The sequence below is a fragment of the Mercurialis annua genome, linkage group LG3, assembly GCF_937616625.2.
Source record: "Mercurialis annua linkage group LG3, ddMerAnnu1.2, whole genome shotgun sequence".
In the NCBI taxonomy this organism is placed as follows: domain Eukaryota; kingdom Viridiplantae; phylum Streptophyta; class Magnoliopsida; order Malpighiales; family Euphorbiaceae; genus Mercurialis; species Mercurialis annua.
Genome location: NC_065572.1, coordinates 61693884 through 61712047, shown reverse-complemented (window position 1 = coordinate 61712047; position 18164 = coordinate 61693884). Strand labels below are relative to the sequence as shown.

The 18164-nt window shown below is 36.4% G+C and overlaps 3 protein-coding genes across 3 annotated transcripts; all 3 read left to right on the top strand.

Annotated features, from left to right (window-relative positions):
• The first annotated feature begins 6462 nt into the window (after positions 1-6462).
• On the top strand, positions 6463-8463 carry LOC126672804 (uncharacterized). The gene is made up of 6 exons (XM_056105069.1): positions 6463-6688; positions 6768-7038; positions 7116-7266; positions 7325-7620; positions 7705-7807; positions 8098-8463. The coding sequence occupies exons 1-6, from the start codon at positions 6463-6465 to the stop codon at positions 8461-8463; spliced, it is 1413 nt and encodes a 470-aa protein (XP_055961044.1).
• On the top strand, positions 8460-11874 carry LOC126672803 (uncharacterized). The gene is made up of 2 exons (XM_050366755.1): positions 8460-8536; positions 11133-11874. The coding sequence occupies exons 1-2, from the start codon at positions 8460-8462 to the stop codon at positions 11872-11874; spliced, it is 819 nt and encodes a 272-aa protein (XP_050222712.1).
• A 556-nt stretch (positions 11875-12430) lies between these two features.
• LOC130015280 (uncharacterized) lies at positions 12431-16511 on the top strand. The gene is made up of 3 exons (XM_056105068.1): positions 12431-12834; positions 12887-12955; positions 13043-16511. Exons 1-3 carry the CDS (start codon positions 12431-12433, stop codon positions 16509-16511), a joined length of 3942 nt encoding a protein of 1313 aa, XP_055961043.1.
• Positions 16512-18164: the final 1653 nt, after the last annotated feature.

Sequence of the window (18164 nt, the reverse complement as noted above, 5' to 3'; positions counted from 1 at the left end):
TCGAGTTTGTCCCAAATGATCCACTCCAATAGCTCCAATTGCACCAAACTTCAACTGCAAATTAAGTAATTACTATTTAAACTCAAGTAATTACTATTTAAACTACCAAAGTTTGTTTATTTGCATTTTAATTAAAAATAATACTAAAATAAGAAATAAGAAGAATGATGAAGCAATCTAGAGTATTGTTTTTAGGGTTAGTTTCATACAAAATCATCAACTTTTACACGATAGAAACTGCTTTTAAAATGACTTAAAGTAAAATAAACCAAATGTAGACATCCGATTAAATTTTATGCATGTAAAATATCCAGACCAACCATTACTTTACTACTTGATAGAAACCGCTAGGTTTAAATGTATGCTTAGAAATAACTGCTACTTGTCCCAAATGCCAGTTCAGATCGTGTCATATGCACGTCGTACCTGTTTACAGCTTTCAAACGTGTTTACTTTCCATATATGTCTAGTAATTAAAAGCGGAAACTGATAAGTCAAGCACAAGAGTATCGGGGAGGTCCATGAACCCAGTCTTTTGATCCGGCATGCGATAGTCTTACTTATAAGCGAGTAAGATTATCGATTCGGTATAAATGGCATTTCTTAACTGAGATAGGTGGCGACTCCATATTATCTTAGACCCTTTCTAGAATAAAGGTCTGCATAAGTCTGAGCGAACGAGACCGCAAAATTCCCGTTTCCGCTTATACTAATATATTTATTATTTATCAAAAATAATATCACCCATTTTTTCAGAAAAATCCTGCAACCAAAAAAAAACATCATTTCATGCCATTAAGACAATTTTCAAATTAAATCAAACCTTATCAAGTCAAATATAATTAACAAACTAATGTAACAAATAACAAACTAAACTAACCCTAATTCTTAATCACCTGCTAACCTAATTTTAATAATCTAACCTAAACTAATTAACCCAAACTAATTCTAACCTAAGATTTAATAATCTAATCTAAACTAATTTTAATAAACTAATTAATTATCAACTACATTAATTAAAAATTAAATTAATTTTGTTTTATCAAAAAATTAAAAAAATTAATTATTAAATTAACTTAATTTATATTAACAATTATCTTAAATTAATAAAAAAAAAATTTCCCCGAACTGAAGGTGGAAGGCAGCAAACGGAGGGCATTTAGCGACGGGCAAATATGTCGCTACATCTGTTGGTAAGAAATAAATTAACAGGAAATTTTCAGTCCGTCGATAAAATATATCGCTAATATGTTGTTTTCTAATAGTGACAATGAGATTAGATAATAAGCAAAATTTCATTAATTTAATTTAGAATTTTTATTTAGCTCGTAGGAGAGATAAAAATAACGTACAAATATGGTATTTTTGCATTATGCACGTCGGGCTGGTGGCTCACCTTTTTACCCTCCTTTGTTCAGGGCAAAACGACGTTGTTTTGACTTATTTCAAAATGGAGTCATTTTAGTTTTAAAAATTTAAAAACAAATGTCAAAGTAAATTTATTTTGGCCATTAAATAAAAAGAAAGCTAATTGCTTAAAATACTGGTTTCATTAATGGAGGGCAACTGGTTATCATCCACTGGTGGCATGGGCGTAAGTCTTGTGTTGTGAGGAGAGTTAAATTGATTAAACTCACCCTTAGTTCCTCCTCTGGATGGAGAGTATTTATATTTACTTTAATTTATTCGAAATGTAAAATTAATTAATAATTATTAAATAATTAAAAAAATTAATTATTATTTGTTGGTTTTATATTAATCAAATTTTTTCTATATATATAAATGTATATATTTAAAAATATTTATCTAATTTAATTCATAATTAGGATTAGTAGGCTCAATAACATAGTTGAACCTATTTTTAACCTAGATAAGTTAATTGGTACCCTCTTTAGAATAAATTAAGACTCTTGAGTGATTTTTTTTAATATTATTAGAAATTAAGCAATAAATATGCACCAATTCATATATTAAAATAGAGTTTCTTGCATCTATTTATTAAGTTAAAATTAGAAACAGTTTTAAAAGAAAAAGTGGGATAGCGGAGGTGATTTCGGTAAACCGATGCATGAGCTGAGGCTCCCATGTCCCGCCGACCCTCCGAAAAAGTAAGGTCGTAAAACGGCTCATAGGGAGTAAGAAGCAAGCAGAGTCAAGGGCGGGTCAAACTCACATAAGCAGAGTGGGAGAGACATTCATGAAAAGCGAGAAGCCATGCCGTGGGGGACTGGCCAACTATGAATAGATCTTACTATCGGGTAAGAGTAAGAACATCTATTAGTCCGTATCGTGGGTCTACTTGTTAAAAAAAGCGAACATCCCCATTCCAAAACATTCACATAGGTCCTCAGGCAGGCATCGAAAAGGAAGGACGAAAAGAGTCTATTTACCCTTAAATTCAAATATTCCGGAATGTATCATGGCCCTATCTATTCATCTTTTTTAAAAAAAAAAAAAAGTTCCGGGGCCGGGGGAACAAATAGGCGTGGGGAAGAGGGAGAGGAGGGGCTACGAGCCCTCTCCCGTTGCTGTTCCCGGACCACCCATTCCTTCCCCTTCGCCCGGCCCGGTGAGGGCCGATGAGATCAGATCTCTTGAACGAAGTGATAGGAAGAAAATTACAACTTATAATTAAATTAGTACTTTTTTGTGACAATCCTCCAAATTGACCAAGTTGTAGATTTAATTATATACTCTATTCGTCTCAATACAATTGTCCATTTTCTATTCTCTTTTGTTTTTCAAAATACAAGTTTATTCTTAATAAGTACTAGTATTTTTTATAAGTAATTTTTATATGTTATTTTTATTTAATATTTATTATATATTGCAACTATTTCAAGAAATAAATTAATTATAGTATTATTTAAGAATAAATAAATTAAAGAAAAATTTATAAAATTTAAAATATTAGTTATAATTTTTAAACTATATAAAAATAATAAAATATAAATTAGTAGTGTGACGGGGGAGTATAATATAAAAAATACTATATTGATTTAAAATGAAATGATATATAAATTTAGACTACCAAAACATTTTTTGATGTGAACACCTTTTGTCCATTCCAATTTTATTTCTTTGAATCTCTCCATTCTTACATAATCCCTTAATTACACAAGACAAAAGAAGTATATCATCTTCATAAAAAAAAAGTATATTATATTTATAGGTCATAAAATTTTGATACATATTCATCCAAAAAAAAATTAGTACAACAACAATGGCAAACAATAGGGAACATCGTATGAAAAGTGGGAGCTTCTATTTTTCCAAAGACACATAATTAAGAACATGGCACGTGGTATGCACGAGGTCTTACCTAAAAACGTCGACAGTATCGCCACGTCTCATTATAAAAAAATAAAAAACAATATTTGATTCCTTTTACATGTAAAAAAACTTTTATTAAAACAATTAAAAATATTAGAAAAACTCCCGGTTTTGAGGAGTCCGTACGAGTAAAAAATAAATAGTAAAAAATGAAAAATTGTATGCCCTAAGAGGCAAAAAAACCTGGTATTGTAATAGGACTGTGGGCGGCCTATAGGAACAGCCGGTGGTTTTTGAAGCCTTTCTTACTAAGTTTTTGTGTTTTACAATTCAGAACTATTACTATAATTGTCCTTATATTTGCCATTTATTCATGGATTCTCCAACTATTTGCTATCATTATGGATATTTTGTCTCTTTAATAAGGCATACTTTTAAAATTTCAGTTACGAAATAAACTTTTAGATTAATTTATAATGGAGAAATTCTTATATATACTCAGTCTATCATGTCATCCGTGGACTAAACTAATCATATCATAACATCCCATTAAAATGAGGGTATTCTTGTAATTTTATTTGTTATTTGCATACACTTTTGAATAATAATATTATAAAAATATCCTCATTTTAATGAGGTGTTATAATATGATTGGTTTAGTCCACATATGACGTGGTGGACTGAGTCTACCTAAAAATTTCTCCTTATAATAATATTATTTTGGTAGTAATTATGTTTTAGAAAATTAAATCATTCGATCCTTTTAAAAGTTATAGATAATCTATGGTCAGAGATTTATAAACTCTAAACCGCAGTAGTTGTTGTAGTTGTATTAACTATATTAAGATGATGTATTTTATACGGGTATATCTGATGTATTGTAGTATATCACTACTAGAAGTCTTACTTTTTGCGACGGACATTTGCGACGGATGTTTCATCCGTCGCGAATCTCCTTTTTTTACGATGGAATCAGCGACGGAAGACAAATCCGTCGCTGATTTCCTTGAAAATGATGGCGGGAAAGCTCCCACCACATTTGCGACGGAAGCACCGTCGCAAATCCGTCGCCTTCGTGGCGGGACAATTCCCGCCATTTCACATCCCCAATTATTTAGCGACGGATTAACAATATATCTGTCGCTAAATGCCTTGTTCAATGAAACGTACCGTTTCATTCAACAAAATTGCGACGGAAAGAGGAGTCCATCGCAAAAAAAATTGTGACGGACTCCTTGTTCCGACGCAAATGATGCTTAATGAAACGAATTGTTTCATTAAGCACCATTTGCGACGGAACAAGGAGTCCATCGCAAATGTTTTAACCCTAAAAACGTGTTGCTCTTCTTCTTCTTTCATTCTTCTATTTTCAAAAAACCAAACCCAAAAACTGCTCTTCTTCCGACCGTTCGCTGCTCGCCGCCGTTCCCTGCTTGCCGTTCCCTACCCGCGCCATCCCTCTTCTCCGTTTTCTACCTCAGGAACCGCGTCATCCTCCCCTCTTCTCCGGCGCCGTCCTTCTCCTCCTCTCCGCCGTCCTCCGCCGACTGACTATTACCGTAGGTTAGTTTTTTTTATTATTAAATCAGTTAATTTATATAGATTAATTAATTAATTTAGATTTAATTAGGTTAGTTTATGTTAAATTTGATTATGTTACTTTAAATTAGGTTAGTTTATGTTAAATTTGATTATGTTAGTTTATGTTAAATTTATTATGTTAGTTTAAATTAAATTATAGTATATTTTATATTAATTTTTTGTTTTTAAATTATTTAATAATTAGGTTAATTTAATGCAAATTATGTTGAATTCATTTTTAGTATTATTAAATTATTAAGTCACTCATTTGGTCAAGTATAATTGAATTAAATCAAATTGAGTAAAATTTAACAAAATTAGGTTAAATAATGTTTAAGTTAATTATTATATTAATTATAGGTTGAGTATAAATTAGGTTATTTTAGTTATAGGGTTTTAGGTTAATTCACTACTAGAAAACTGCATTTTACCAATGGATTTTTCCGTCGCTAAAGGCTGAAATCCGTCGGTAAATTAAATTTTTCGTTGGTAAAAGGCTAAAATATGTCGTTAAATCAAAAAAAATTCGTCGGTAATTCTTTGTTTTCTAGTGGTTAATTTTATGTTTTAAAAATTATATTAGAAATAAGTTGAATTGTTATAAGAAAATATATTAATTTTAATAAAATCATGTTGTTTTTTAAAAAATAGTTTAATAAAGTTGCTTGTTAATAATTTTATCATTGTTAGTTGATAAAATTATGTTAATTTGATGATTATATTATAAGTTGTTTAATTGTTAACAATTTATTAGTTTGTTGTTTAATTTAATTAATTAATTAAATTAGATAATAATTTAAACTAATCAATTACTCTTTCAATTATTTGCGATAAGCTTGGTGGTTTTGTGTATTGTTATTTTCTTGCAGGACTTCCCTGAAAAATGGGTGATACTCATTTTTAGGGGAAGTGCTGCCAATTTTTTATTAACTTTTTTTATTAATACGTGTTTTTATTTACCATGATAGGCCTGACAGTTGCTGATAACCCTTGATAGCCCGCGCACCATGGTTCCGATTGATCCGGACGTTTCACCTTCTCTTTGCGGTTCTTCCCTTCAACAAGTAGGTTTTATCGCTTAATTAATATTATTTATTTTAGTTGGAATAGATTTTATTTACAACATTCAACCTAAATAAACCTCGATTTTATTCCCACCGAATAAAATCGTAAACCTAGCCGTAGAGTTCCCGTCCCATGTGTTCAAGAGATTGAACGACACGGGATTATTCAGTTTGTACAGTTCGCAAAACTGGTGCTTCCGTAACTCGATCACAGAAAAACATATATGTCTAGTAGCGGTAGAAAAATATTTGATAGTTTTCCAGCATTTGTTCTCCGGGTGGATGTTTAGTATATGTTTTGTAACGCTTATTCCTCGAGGAATATATAATTAGCATTACAACGCATATAATAAATATCGCACCGAGGGAGAATGACGCCGGAAGGCTGCTGAATATTTTTCTCTGTTGCTAGGCATATACCGTGGCCGAGTTACGGGGCGCCTGTTTTGCAAATGGGATAGGGCCCTACCTTTTTAGCAGTCAATTACATTGAATTTGCTTATCTCGAGTGAAAACCCCACCTCTAATTATCCGCGCTACAGAAATGGAGACAGACCGCAGTTGGATGTACAAGAGTCACACAAACGGGTTGCTAACCACAGGGTATAAGGAGCATGTGAAGGAGTTTGTCCAATTTGCATTACGACATCCCGCTTGTATGAGTGGAGTGCAGATAAAATGTCCTTGCCCTAAGAGAGGTTGTCGAAATACAAGCTATCGGGATGTCGATGAGGTGGAATTCCATCTATTGAAAAATGGGTTTGTGAAAGGTTACCAAGTATGAGTTTTTCATGGCGAGGGGAGCGTGTTGAAGAAAATGTATTTTTTAACAATGTATTAAATTGTTAGTTATATGTGTGACGAAACGCATTTTAATGTCTGCGGGTATGAGAGGGCAGGGTGGTTCAGGTGATCCGACTAGAGGTCGGGGACGGGGTAACCCAGCTAGAGGTCGTGGTCGGGGTAACCCAGCTGTGCGTGCCCCTGTGGAGGACATCCTTGTTCAGGGCCAACAGCAGGAGGTGGAGGCGGCACCCCCTGTTCAGCCCCGACAGCCAGGAGAGCCCCCTGTAGAGCTGGATGCCCAGGGGAGGGCACTGAGTTTTCCAAACGCCAGCAGGTAAGAATGTAAATTTTTAGTTTAATTTTTTTTTATCGTTTTACTATAGAAAGTAAAAGTTTGTTGTAACCTCGCAGGGAGAGGCTGTTAAACCCTGGACCAATCTCCCGGTCTATGCGGGAGATTTTTAGAAAGTGCTGGTTCGAGAATGGGCGAGCCTGGCGGTTTCTGACTGCAGAGCAGACAAATTTCTATTTGGAGGAATTTAAGATAATAAATTGTTTTAAAGTTTGAATTTAGACTAACGCAAAATTACTAACTCAAACTTGGTTTTTATGTTTTGCAGAAGGAATACTGGTGGAATGCGGCGGATTACAGCGACGACGTCATCAAAAGTGTATTCACGACGCATGCTGCCAACCGATACAAGGACATTATTCGCAGGATGAGAGAGAAGGACAAAAAACATACCTCGATCAGCCAAGAAATTTGGGATTCCTGGAAGGCCTTCTGGGCATCAGAGGACGAGAAGAAGAAGTCTGATATAGCTCGCGCTAATCGGATGAGCGAGCCTGCTGGAGCCGGTTCCGGACCAGTACGCCATACAGGGGGATCCCGTTCTGCCATCCGACATATGGATGTGTTGGTTTGTTTCTAGAATTCTTTTTTATTTACAACTATTTTTTATTTTCTGATGAACTAACAAATTGCTTATTTTTCTTTTAGGCTGAAGAGCTCGGCCGCAAGCCTACCGCAACAGAGCTGTATACTCGGATGCACGAAAGCTGATAAGGGTGTCATGGTAGACAAGAGGGCCCAGGACATGAGTGTAGGTCATGAACTTATATAATTTTATTAGTTGTTTTACTTTGCTTAAGTGTTAGATTAAATTAGTGTAAAATGTGTTTCAATTTAAATTGTAAATGCTAGATTTGGTGTGTTAACAGACGGTGGGTTGTATATGAAATGTATATGTTTGCAAGGTGTCCCTGAAAAATGGGTGTTGATCAAATTATAGAGGAAATGCTTCCGAATTTTTTTTAGGAATTATACTTATGTTTCATTTGTTATGCGTTTTTAGCCGTTAAGTGATATATATGTTTTTCAATCATTCTATAGGATGCAATTGCTCAGAGACTTGCTGCTGCATCGCAGCCGCTGTCTGGAGATGGTGGTTCTTCTAGCACAGCGTACGTCGACGAGACCCAGCTGTTTCTGGATATTGAGGGCGTCAACAAAAAGCGGCGTGTCTATGGATTGGGTTCAGCGATTACTAGTGCGTACGTGGATACGACATCGACCAGTAGGGCGAGGACCAGGTCCACACAGTCACACCCATTTGAGGAGGAGATCGAGCGGCGTGTGCAGGCCGGGATCCAGGATGGACTGTGCCAGATTACCACCAAGGTAGAGGCTCTCCGTGCCCAGCAGGCGAGCGCCGATGAGAGGATGGCCCAGATTGTTCAGGCTGAGCTAGCGAAATGATGCAGACTCTTCCTCCGCATTATCGCCCACCCCCACCTCCAGGTCCTTCAGACGATGATGAAACTCCAACTTTGTAGTGTCATGTTTGTATTTCTGTCATTTTGTATTTTCTTGTTTCATACATTTTGTACGATATGTAAACTCTAACGTGTTTTTAAATGACAGCGTTCTTTTTTCTGAAATTGTGCTTAAATGTTAATTGCAAATAGTAGATTTTACAGGTTATAATCCCCATGAATAAAACAGAAAAACGGGTAAAAATTAGATAAAATTCTCAAACATTGCGACCAATTTGCGACGAAAAATCCGTTGCAAAATGCCCTTCTCAGTCTCCAAACAAAGAGAATTTGCGATGGATAATCCGTCGCAAAATGCTTCACCATTTGCGACGGAATTTTAATTGGCGACGGAATTATTCCGTCGCCACATTGTTTTTCCGTCGGCAATTCGTCTCCTTTTTCAATTTAAGGGAGACAAGATTAGCGACGGATTTATATTAACGGCGACGGACATTTCGTCGCTATTCCGTTAGCGACCAAGCCTTTTGCGACGGATATAATCTGTCGCAATTCCATCGCAAATGATGATTTGCGACAAAATAAGGGTAGTTAGCGACGGAAAATTCCGTCGCTAATTACCTGAATTACAGTAGTGTATATTATGGAATGTTTGCCCTTATTTGGACAATGTGGCTTTATGGTTATATGTTATGCATGATTCAGAGTCTCAGTTACCCTCGAGCATTGATTATATATTATTCAATGTACATATTGTATGATGATTCGTTTAGACTTGCTACGGGTTTCAGAATTAACATTCACATTTCCTAACGCTAGTCACGGACTACAATTTTTGGTCGTGACAAAGTATGTATCAGAGCTTAGGTTTATGAATACCTAGGTCTTATGTATGTTGTATGATGATATATGATGTTGTTGGCATGATTGTTGAGTTGTATCATAGGGAATATTGTAAAATTAGGATTTGTGTCATGTTTTTGAAAGTCAACTTTTTGTTTTAAATTCCACCTACATGTGTGTGTCAGTCGTTGTATAATTGTGGTTACACATACGAATATGGATTATTGTTTTGCATATGATGATGTTATGCTGAGCTTTAACTTGCTGCTGTTTTTAAAAGTCAATTTGCCAATAATTACTCTATATATCACTACAAATTGAAATTTGTCCATCAAAAATTAAAAAGAAATATTTGAAATTTGTTTTCTTCTTGATATAGTTTATAATTAATTATTTTTATCGTATTTCTAGGTATACGTCTTGCGGAAGAGTTTAAAGAATTGGCAATAATTAACACAACCAACTTTTTCAATAAATCCTAAGGTCAAATGTTCCATACTGATCATTTTAGCTAATCTATTTTATTTTTTTAATCGAAATATTTAAATAAAATTGAAAAACAAAAAGAATGTGCATATCTAGACATTTACGTTTGCGTCTTTTGATTACCCATTTGTGTTGGATTATTACTCTTCAAATATCATTGGAATGTACTATCTCAATTTTATGTTTGTAAATTTGAGCGCAATAGTTGCATACAATTTTGATAAATAATCTGATTTTTCTATTTTTTTATAAATATATCAAAAATATTCGGATTGGATGTCTCTTTTTGCCACTTGCTCTTGTGGAATTTGAACATTGTGGTCGTTCATCTACAATAAACTTCATTTTGATTTTTTGGATAATCATATTATTACTCACCCATAAAATTTTCATAATTTCCAATCAAATTGGCCATAAATTTTAGTTGAATGTTTTTAAAAAATAAATCAGAATAATTAAGAATGAAAACATTTCAAAAAATTAATGTAATAGTTAAAATAATTGTTGTAAAAATATAAAAATAAGTGTAGTGGATTTTTATAAATTATTAAAAAAAATTATAAATTTTATAAAATGTTTACGAATTTATAATATTAATTTTTGATTAAATTATTATATGTTAACTAAAATATATTTTTAATCAAATATTACTATTTTAATAGTTTGGCCGTTTGCAATCTTTGCAAATTTCAGCTTTCACTTTGTGACTATTCAAATTATATACCTAAAATATATAATATAAATATTAAATAATTGTGTATTGAGGTTTGACTCTTGAACCGCCGTTTTCAATCCAAAACTGACGGTTCAAAGTTCAAAAGTTTAAAATCAGCTCAGAACCAGTTATTTTACGGTTTCGATCCTGTTTCGAGTTTGACCGCTGCAGGGCCGGATTTGACTTGGCCTGTTCCAAACCTATTCTGGGCTGACCTAGTCCATAGTCAGCTCTAGATAGTCTTAAAATTAATAGACTTGGGAAAGAACACATGCATAAAAGATCTTCCAATTCAAAATTGAAGGCTATAATCAGTAACATGGAGACTTCAGTGAGTCATGTTGAAGGAAGAATGCTTATAAGAATAGCTGAAATGAAATGATAAATCTCCCGACTTATGTGGAGCTCTCTTCCTACGCTAGGCTTCTAGGGTTAGGGTTTTTTCTTCGTTACTGAAGTTGGTGGCGCATGCCCTTGGATTATTACTTTTCCTTCTGGAATTTGTTTCCCTATCCTTTACCTGTATCAGGATTAGGGCTGTTGGTTTGTTTTGAGTTTATTGACTAGTTTGAGTGTGATAGCAGATTGGTTTACTGTGGTTGCTACAGGTGGAATGGAGATATCGCTGAGTTATATGCTAAACTGAATCTCACAGAGGATGAGGAAGTTGCTATTAATCTAGAGGATGTTATTGATGATGAGATTGAACAAAAAGCTAATCTTAGTCTTGTGGGCAAGCTCCTAACGAAGAAACCGTATAATTTAATTCATATGAAGAATGCCCTTAGCAGTGCATGGCGACTGGCGAAGGGATTCAGTATTAAGGAGATTGGGGATAACTTATTTGTTTGTGAATTCAAAACTAAAACGGATAGAACTCGTATTTTGAACGAAGCTCCGTGGCACTTTGACAAACAATTGATATTATTTGAACCACTTTGTGGCAATCTACAACCAGATGAGGTTGGACTAGAGAAGAGTCCGTTCTGGATCCGTATCTATAATATTCCCCTTAACTGTAGAAGTAAAGCTGCCATTACAAGAATTGCTAGTAAGGTGGGACGGATTGTGGAATGGAGTGATGAGGAGATGGCTACATGGGGAAGATATAGTCGAATTAGGGTTATGATTGATGTAACAAAACCTATTGTCAGAGGCACGAAAATCATAAACCCTCTTGGTGAGAGTTGTTGGGTCTCTTTTAAGTACGAGAAAATTCAAAACTTTTGTTATTGGTGCGGCATGTGTGATCACATAGTGGCTGACTGTGAAACCAAACCTGAAGAGATGGAAGTTGAGGAATGGCCGTATGGTCCTGTTTTGCGGGCGACTCCTAAAAACGTGGTTTAATGGGAGAAAGGCACAGTGCCCACCAAAGTGAGGGTGTTCAGAGGAGCAGGGGGAATTCTATGGGTACCTCGTCTGGTTCCTCAACTGTTAAGGCGACCGGGGCAAGGAGAGAGCTCCAAATGGAGGTTCAGGGAAGCTATGATGATGAAGCTCAATCGGGGAGAAGTGCTGCCAAGGCCAAGTCCGGTGCTGATGCGGATGTGATAGTTGATACAACAGCTAAGGGCCCACATGATAAATTTGTAGAAGTGCAGGTTGCACAAGTTAATGATACCACCCAGATTTATTCTGATGGTAAAGAAGTGTGTCCTCAACAGGCCCCTAATGGAAAGAAAAATAGGAAGACCACTTGGACAAGAAGTAATTCACAACGGAATTCAGGAAAGACAAGTGAGGTGGCTCGAAACAAGGGTGGTGCAAAAAGAAGTGTAGACGATATGCAGATTGAGACCTCTCCAGATAACCTTTTCTCAAAGAAAGCTCGAGATGGGTTACTGGACCAGTTTAACCATATTGAGATATCGGCGGAGACTGCTGAGCAGTCTCGCCGGAAGCAATGAAACTCCTAAGTTGGAACCTCCAAGGATTGGGGAATCCTTGGACGGTACGTGCTCTTAATTTCTTTATTCATAATGTTTCCCCTTCCGTTTTCTTTTTAATGGAGACAAAGTTAGTTAAAAGTGAATTTAGTAGCATTTGTAGAAGTTTTAGTTCGTATAATTTTTTTATCGTCGATTCTAGTGGTAGAAAAGGAGGCTTAGCGCTCTTTTGGAAGAATAATGTTGATGTCACGATAGGTGGTTCGTCTAGTAACCACATCGAATTTGAAGTTTCAGATATGACAACTAATCGTAGATGGAGGGGCGCAGGGATTTATGGCTGGCCAGAAGCTGCCAATAAACATCTCACCTGTGATTTAATTAGACAGTTGGGTTTGCAAGGAAGTGATCCTCTCCTGTTGTTTGTAGATTTCAATTTGTTCCTTAACCATTCGGAAAAAAAAGGGTGGTAGAAGGGGAGATCAGCGAGAAATTAATGGGTTTCGTGAGGCGTTAGTTGACGGTGGTCTTGATGATTTGGGGTTTGCTGGTAACACTTTTACTTGGTCCAATAGACGAGAGGCAATTCACAATATTCAGATTCGATTGGATAGATAGGTTGCTAATAGCCAATGGCGTGACATTTACCCGGATGGTCGAGTTTCTCACTTGGCTCGCTATCGGTCGGATCATTGTCCGATTGTGGTTGACACTAGTGTTATTCAGGTAACCAAAGCTCCGAAACCTTTTCGTTTTGAGCAAATGTGGATGTCGCATTCACAGTTTGAGGAAGTTGTGAAGGACGCCTGGATAGCGAGTTTGGGAATGACGACGGAGTTTATGGGCAAATTAGAGCTTTGCAGCAATCAGATGAAGTCTTGGGCGCACGAAGCTTTTGGTAGTGTCAGAAAACAGCTGAAGCAGAAATTGGACAGCATCAAAACGCTGCAAGATGGTGACAGTAATGTTGATTCTGATCGGCAGATTGCTGTTTTAGCTGCGGAGGTTGATGAACTGCTAAATAGGGAGGAGATCATGTGGCGCCAAAGATCTAGAGCTGATTGGCTCCGAGAGGGCGATCGTAATACTAAGTTTTTTCACCATAAAGCGTCTAGCCGAAAGAAAAACAACAGTATTACCCGAATCTGTGATGACTTCGGAAATTGGCAGTATGGGGAGGACATCTCAAGGGTAGCTATTAATTATTTTAATAAGATATTTACTACTTCTAATCCCAGTAACCAGAATTTGGTTATTAGCTGCATCCACTCAGCTATCTCAGATGACCAGCGTGATGAACTTCAAAGATCTTTTTGCGAGGAAGAGATCCGATCAGCCTTAAAACATATGGGTCCAACAAAAGCCCCAGGACCGGATGGTATGCATGCGCTATTTTATAGTTCTTATTGGCAGGTCATAGGTCGTGATGTAGTGAGGTGTATCCTTGAGTTTATGCGTACAGGAGTGATGCCAGCCAACATGAATCACACTTTTATAACACTCATTCCGAAGAATGATTCTCCTGAGTCGATGAAAGATTTGCGTCCGATTAGCCTATGTAATGTCATATATAAGTTGATCTCTAAAGTTTTGGCTAACCGACTGAAATGTGTGTTGTCGTCTGTGATTGATGAATCGCAGAGTGCGTTTGTCCCGGGTAGGCTTATCACGGATAATGCTATCGTCGCTTTCGAGATGTTTCATTCTATGGCTAAAAGATCGCAGGGGAAGAATGGGTCTATTGCGCTTAAACTCGATATGAGTAAGGCATATGACAGAGTCGAATGGAAGTTCATAGAGGCAGTTATGGTTAAAATGCAGTTTCCGGTCCACTTCATTAAGCTCATTATGGCCTGTGTCACTTCGGTCTCCTATTCAGTGCTAATTAATGGGATTCCGAGTGGTAACATTTGTCCTCAGAGAGGGCTTCGTCAAGGAGATCCTCTCTCCCTTTATTTGTTCTTGTTATGTGCGGAGGGTTTTTCAGCATTGTTACGACAAGGGGTTCGGAATGGAGATATCACTGGTGGAAGTGTTTGTAGAGGGGGCCCAAAAATCAACCATCTCTTCTTCGCAGACGACAGTGTCTTGTTTGTAAAAGCCACGGTGAGGGAGTGCACAGCTATCAAGCGGATTATTTCTGTTTTTGAAGAGGCATCGGGTCAAGTCGTCAATGGTGATAAATCTGAATTATGCTTCAATGCTGCTACCCCGCCATCTAATAGACAAGCGGTTCAGAATATTTTGGGGTATAAGGTGGTCACTCACTTTAAAAAGTACTTGGGTATGCCTACTATGGTGGGGAGGTCGAAAAAACACATATTTGGCTTCCTTCGAGACAGGTTACATAAAAGGGTTTTAGGGTGGAAGGAGAATTTTCTATCAAAGGCGGGTCGTGAAGTTCTTATTAAGTCTATAGCCCAATCTATTCCCACATATATGATGAGTTGCTTCGCTTTGCCTGTTTCCTTTTGCAACGATATGCAGAGTATTATATCTCGGTTCTGGTGGAGCGGTACAGATGATAAGAGGAAAATTCCTTGGGTAAGTTGGCGGTTTATTTGCCAATCGAAAAAGGATGGCGGACTTGGGTTTCGTAATCTTCGGGCGTTCAACGTAGCTATGCTGGGCAAGCAAGCTTGGAAATTGATCCAGGAACCAAACTCTCTGTGTGCGACGGTGCTGCGAGCGAAGTATTTCTCCAATACTGACTTTATGCAGGCTAGGCTGCGTCCAGGCTCCAGCTTTGTGTGGCGTAGCATTATTAAGGGGAGACGGATCCTAGATTGTGGGTTAGCTTGGAGGGTGGGAAATGGCAGGTCTATAGATGTGAAAGGTGACAAATGGATCACTTCGTCAAACTATATGAAACCGATTGGCTGTCTGAATGTGCAGGACGGAAGTCGTGTTAGCGATTTTATTGACGAAAATCTAGCGAAGTGGGATGTAGAGAAACTTCAGATAGCATTTTCGCCAAACGAAGTTGACTGTATCCTTCAAATTCCTATTAGTCAGAGGCTGCCACCAGATAAACTGTTTTGGGTCCCCAATAAAAACGGTAATTATTCAGTTAAATCTGGATATTATCAAGCGCGTAACATTGTGGAGAGGGATAGAGCAACATCGTCAGGTATGTCAATGATGCGGGATTTTTGGAAACAAATTTGGCGATGTAAGGTCCAACCGAAGATCAAGCATTTCCTGTGGCGAATTGGGCATGATTCACTGCCATGCAACGCTAATCTGGTAAAGAGAATGCAGTTTATGAATGAGCTTTGTCCCAGATGTGGTTTGAAGGAGGAATCAGCTCTGCATGCGCTCAAAGACTGCGACGAGGTTCGTGGGATTTGGCTCTCTTCGCCGTTATGCTTGCGAGTCGATAATATTCCCAGCACTACTGTGGTTGAGTGGTTAAGGTTGATGACCAGGTCTCTAAAGACGGAGGACCTTCAATTATTTATTATGTCGCTGTGGACGATCTGGATCGACAGGAATAACATTGTTTTCGGTAATAACAGGCTGCCTCCACATCTTTTGTTTAGCAACATTCATTCACTGATTCCAGGTGCAGACAAGGATTCTCGGGAGGCTTTGTTAGATGAAGTTTCTGCTGTGCAGACGTGGCAACCCCCTCCAACCTCAGCTATCAAAGTGAATACGGACGCAGCAGTGTCGACAGAGAGGAAAAGATCGGTTGCTGGGGCCGTGTGCAGAGATAGTTCAGGAAGGGTGATAAAGGGTGGTGTTTGCGTGTTGAATGGAGTTGTAGATAGTGAACTTGCAGAGGCTTTGGCTGTTCAGTTTGGCATGAAGTTAGCCTCTGAGGTTGAGTGTTCAGAGTTGCTTGTGGAGTCTGATTCACTGGGAGTTATTCAAAGGCTTCACAACCCGCTAAATGCTATCGATCATATTCAACTTATTATAGAGGATTGCCTCGCTATCCCGTTAAACTCGTCAGTTCGTTTTCAGCATGTTAGAAGACATTGTAATCACATTGCTCATACCATCGCCAAATGGGGTATGTTCATTGGTCGAGATTATTCGTTTGACGGTGATTTGCCTTACCCGATCAACGAACTTTTTGTTAATCCGGTTTAGTTAATAAAGAGCAATCTTTCTCTCAAAAAAAAAAAAGAATAGCTGAAATGGAAGATGACACAAACACACACGCAAATTACTAAAATCAGTCAATTGATTCACACATTATATCAAATCAGATTTTACTACATCTGAAAAACCCTACTAAATTATCTAAAATTATTATTAAAATGTTACTAGCTCAATAAAGTAATTATTTTTTATTATTGTCACAAGTAATTTCCTTCAATGGTACCCATTCATCAAAAAAATTCCTTCTATAGTACCGATTCATCAAAAAACAAAGTCCTTCAATAGTACCCATTTGGCTGTAATGGTTGGAAGAAGAATTTCAATCAATTTCTTTTTATTTTTTTCCCGTAACTACGCAATTTCCATCGCCAAATCCACAGCAGTAGTCATCGTTGACAGTTGACAACCGTAAAATTGATATATTTGAGAAAAAACAAAAGCAAACAAGATTTGCAATTGTATAAATGTAAACGTAAAGATTCTAATGAACCATGTTGATTGAAGAATGCTTGTAAGAATAATTAAAATGGAAATCAACAGACACACACACATGCCTAATTAATTACTTTACAATTACATAAAATTAAAATTTATTATATCACAACAATCCTACTAAATTATCAAAAATTATTAGTAAAAAATTACTAGCCTAATGAAATTGTAATATCCATTCATCAAAAAATAATACTCTTTGAGAACATCCTTGAGATAGTAATGAATGAAAGAAGAATTTTAATCAATGGCTTCTCATTTTTTTTTTTATCAATGCACAATTTCTACCGCCAAATCTGCAGCACTAGTTCTTGGTATAGACTAATAGTCGTAGAATTGATAAACTTGAGGAAGAACACAAGTAAAGAAGATTTGCCATTTTGCAACAGGAAATTGCAGTTAGTACTGTGAAGACTTCTATAAATCATGTTGAAGGAAGAATACTTGTAAGAATAGTTGAAATAAAATTAATAACACACACATACGCACTCAGTTAATTACTTTACCCATTATATAAAATAAAAATTTATTACATCACAACAACCTTATTAAATTATCTAAAGTTACCAAGCTAATGACGTCATTACTTTTCATTTCTTCTGAAGCTAATTTCCTTCGACATTATCCATTTATCAAAATAAATTGAACAAAGGATCAACGCGCCCCCAAAATTTGTGACACGGGGTCATCTAATCAAATTTATACTTTTTTGAGCAATAAATCTCAAAATTCTTCAATTTTGGGTCAGATAACCCCATAATTATATTTTTAAAACGTGTAAAATACAAATCAGAGGCGAAGGATGCAAAAAAATAATTAGATACTTCCCTAATTGTTGCGATATAACTATTCTAAATCTATTTTTTAAAATAAAAATATAAATTATTGGGTTATTTGACCCCAAAATGAAGAGTTTTGGGGTTAGTTGCTCAAAAAAGTATAAATTCGGTTAGATGATCCCGTGTCACAAGTTCAGGGCGCTGACCCTTTCTTCAAAATAAATTCCTTCGACATTATTCATTCGATGGTAATAGTCGGAAGAAGAATTTTAATTAATGCTTCCCATTTTCTTTTTTCATCAATGAGCAGTTTCCACCGTCAAATTCACATCGTCAGCCCCCGCCGACGACTGATAGTTATATAATTGAT

Excerpts from the sequence above, each read along its gene's own strand:
- LOC126672804 (XM_056105069.1), top strand. The coding sequence starts at position 6,463 with ATGGAGACAGACCGCAGTTGGATGTACAAGAGTCACACAAACGGGTTG. Across the intron at positions 6,689-6,767 it reads GAAAAATGGGTTTGTGAAAG|TTATATGTGTGACGAAACGC; the intron begins GTTACCAAGTAT and ends TTAAATTGTTAG. Across the intron at positions 7,808-8,097 it reads AGAGGGCCCAGGACATGAGT|GATGCAATTGCTCAGAGACT; the intron begins GTAGGTCATGAA and ends ATCATTCTATAG.
- LOC126672803 (XM_050366755.1), top strand. The coding sequence starts at position 8,460 with ATGATGCAGACTCTTCCTCCGCATTATCGCCCACCCCCACCTCCAGGT. Across the intron at positions 8,537-11,132 it reads GATGATGAAACTCCAACTTT|GTGGAATGGAGATATCGCTG; the intron begins GTAGTGTCATGT and ends TGGTTGCTACAG.
- LOC130015280 (XM_056105068.1), top strand. The coding sequence starts at position 12,431 with ATGAAACTCCTAAGTTGGAACCTCCAAGGATTGGGGAATCCTTGGACG. Across the intron at positions 12,835-12,886 it reads GGAAGTGATCCTCTCCTGTT|AAGGGGAGATCAGCGAGAAA; the intron begins GTTTGTAGATTT and ends AAAGGGTGGTAG. Across the intron at positions 12,956-13,042 it reads GGTGGTCTTGATGATTTGGG|CCAATGGCGTGACATTTACC; the intron begins GTTTGCTGGTAA and ends GGTTGCTAATAG.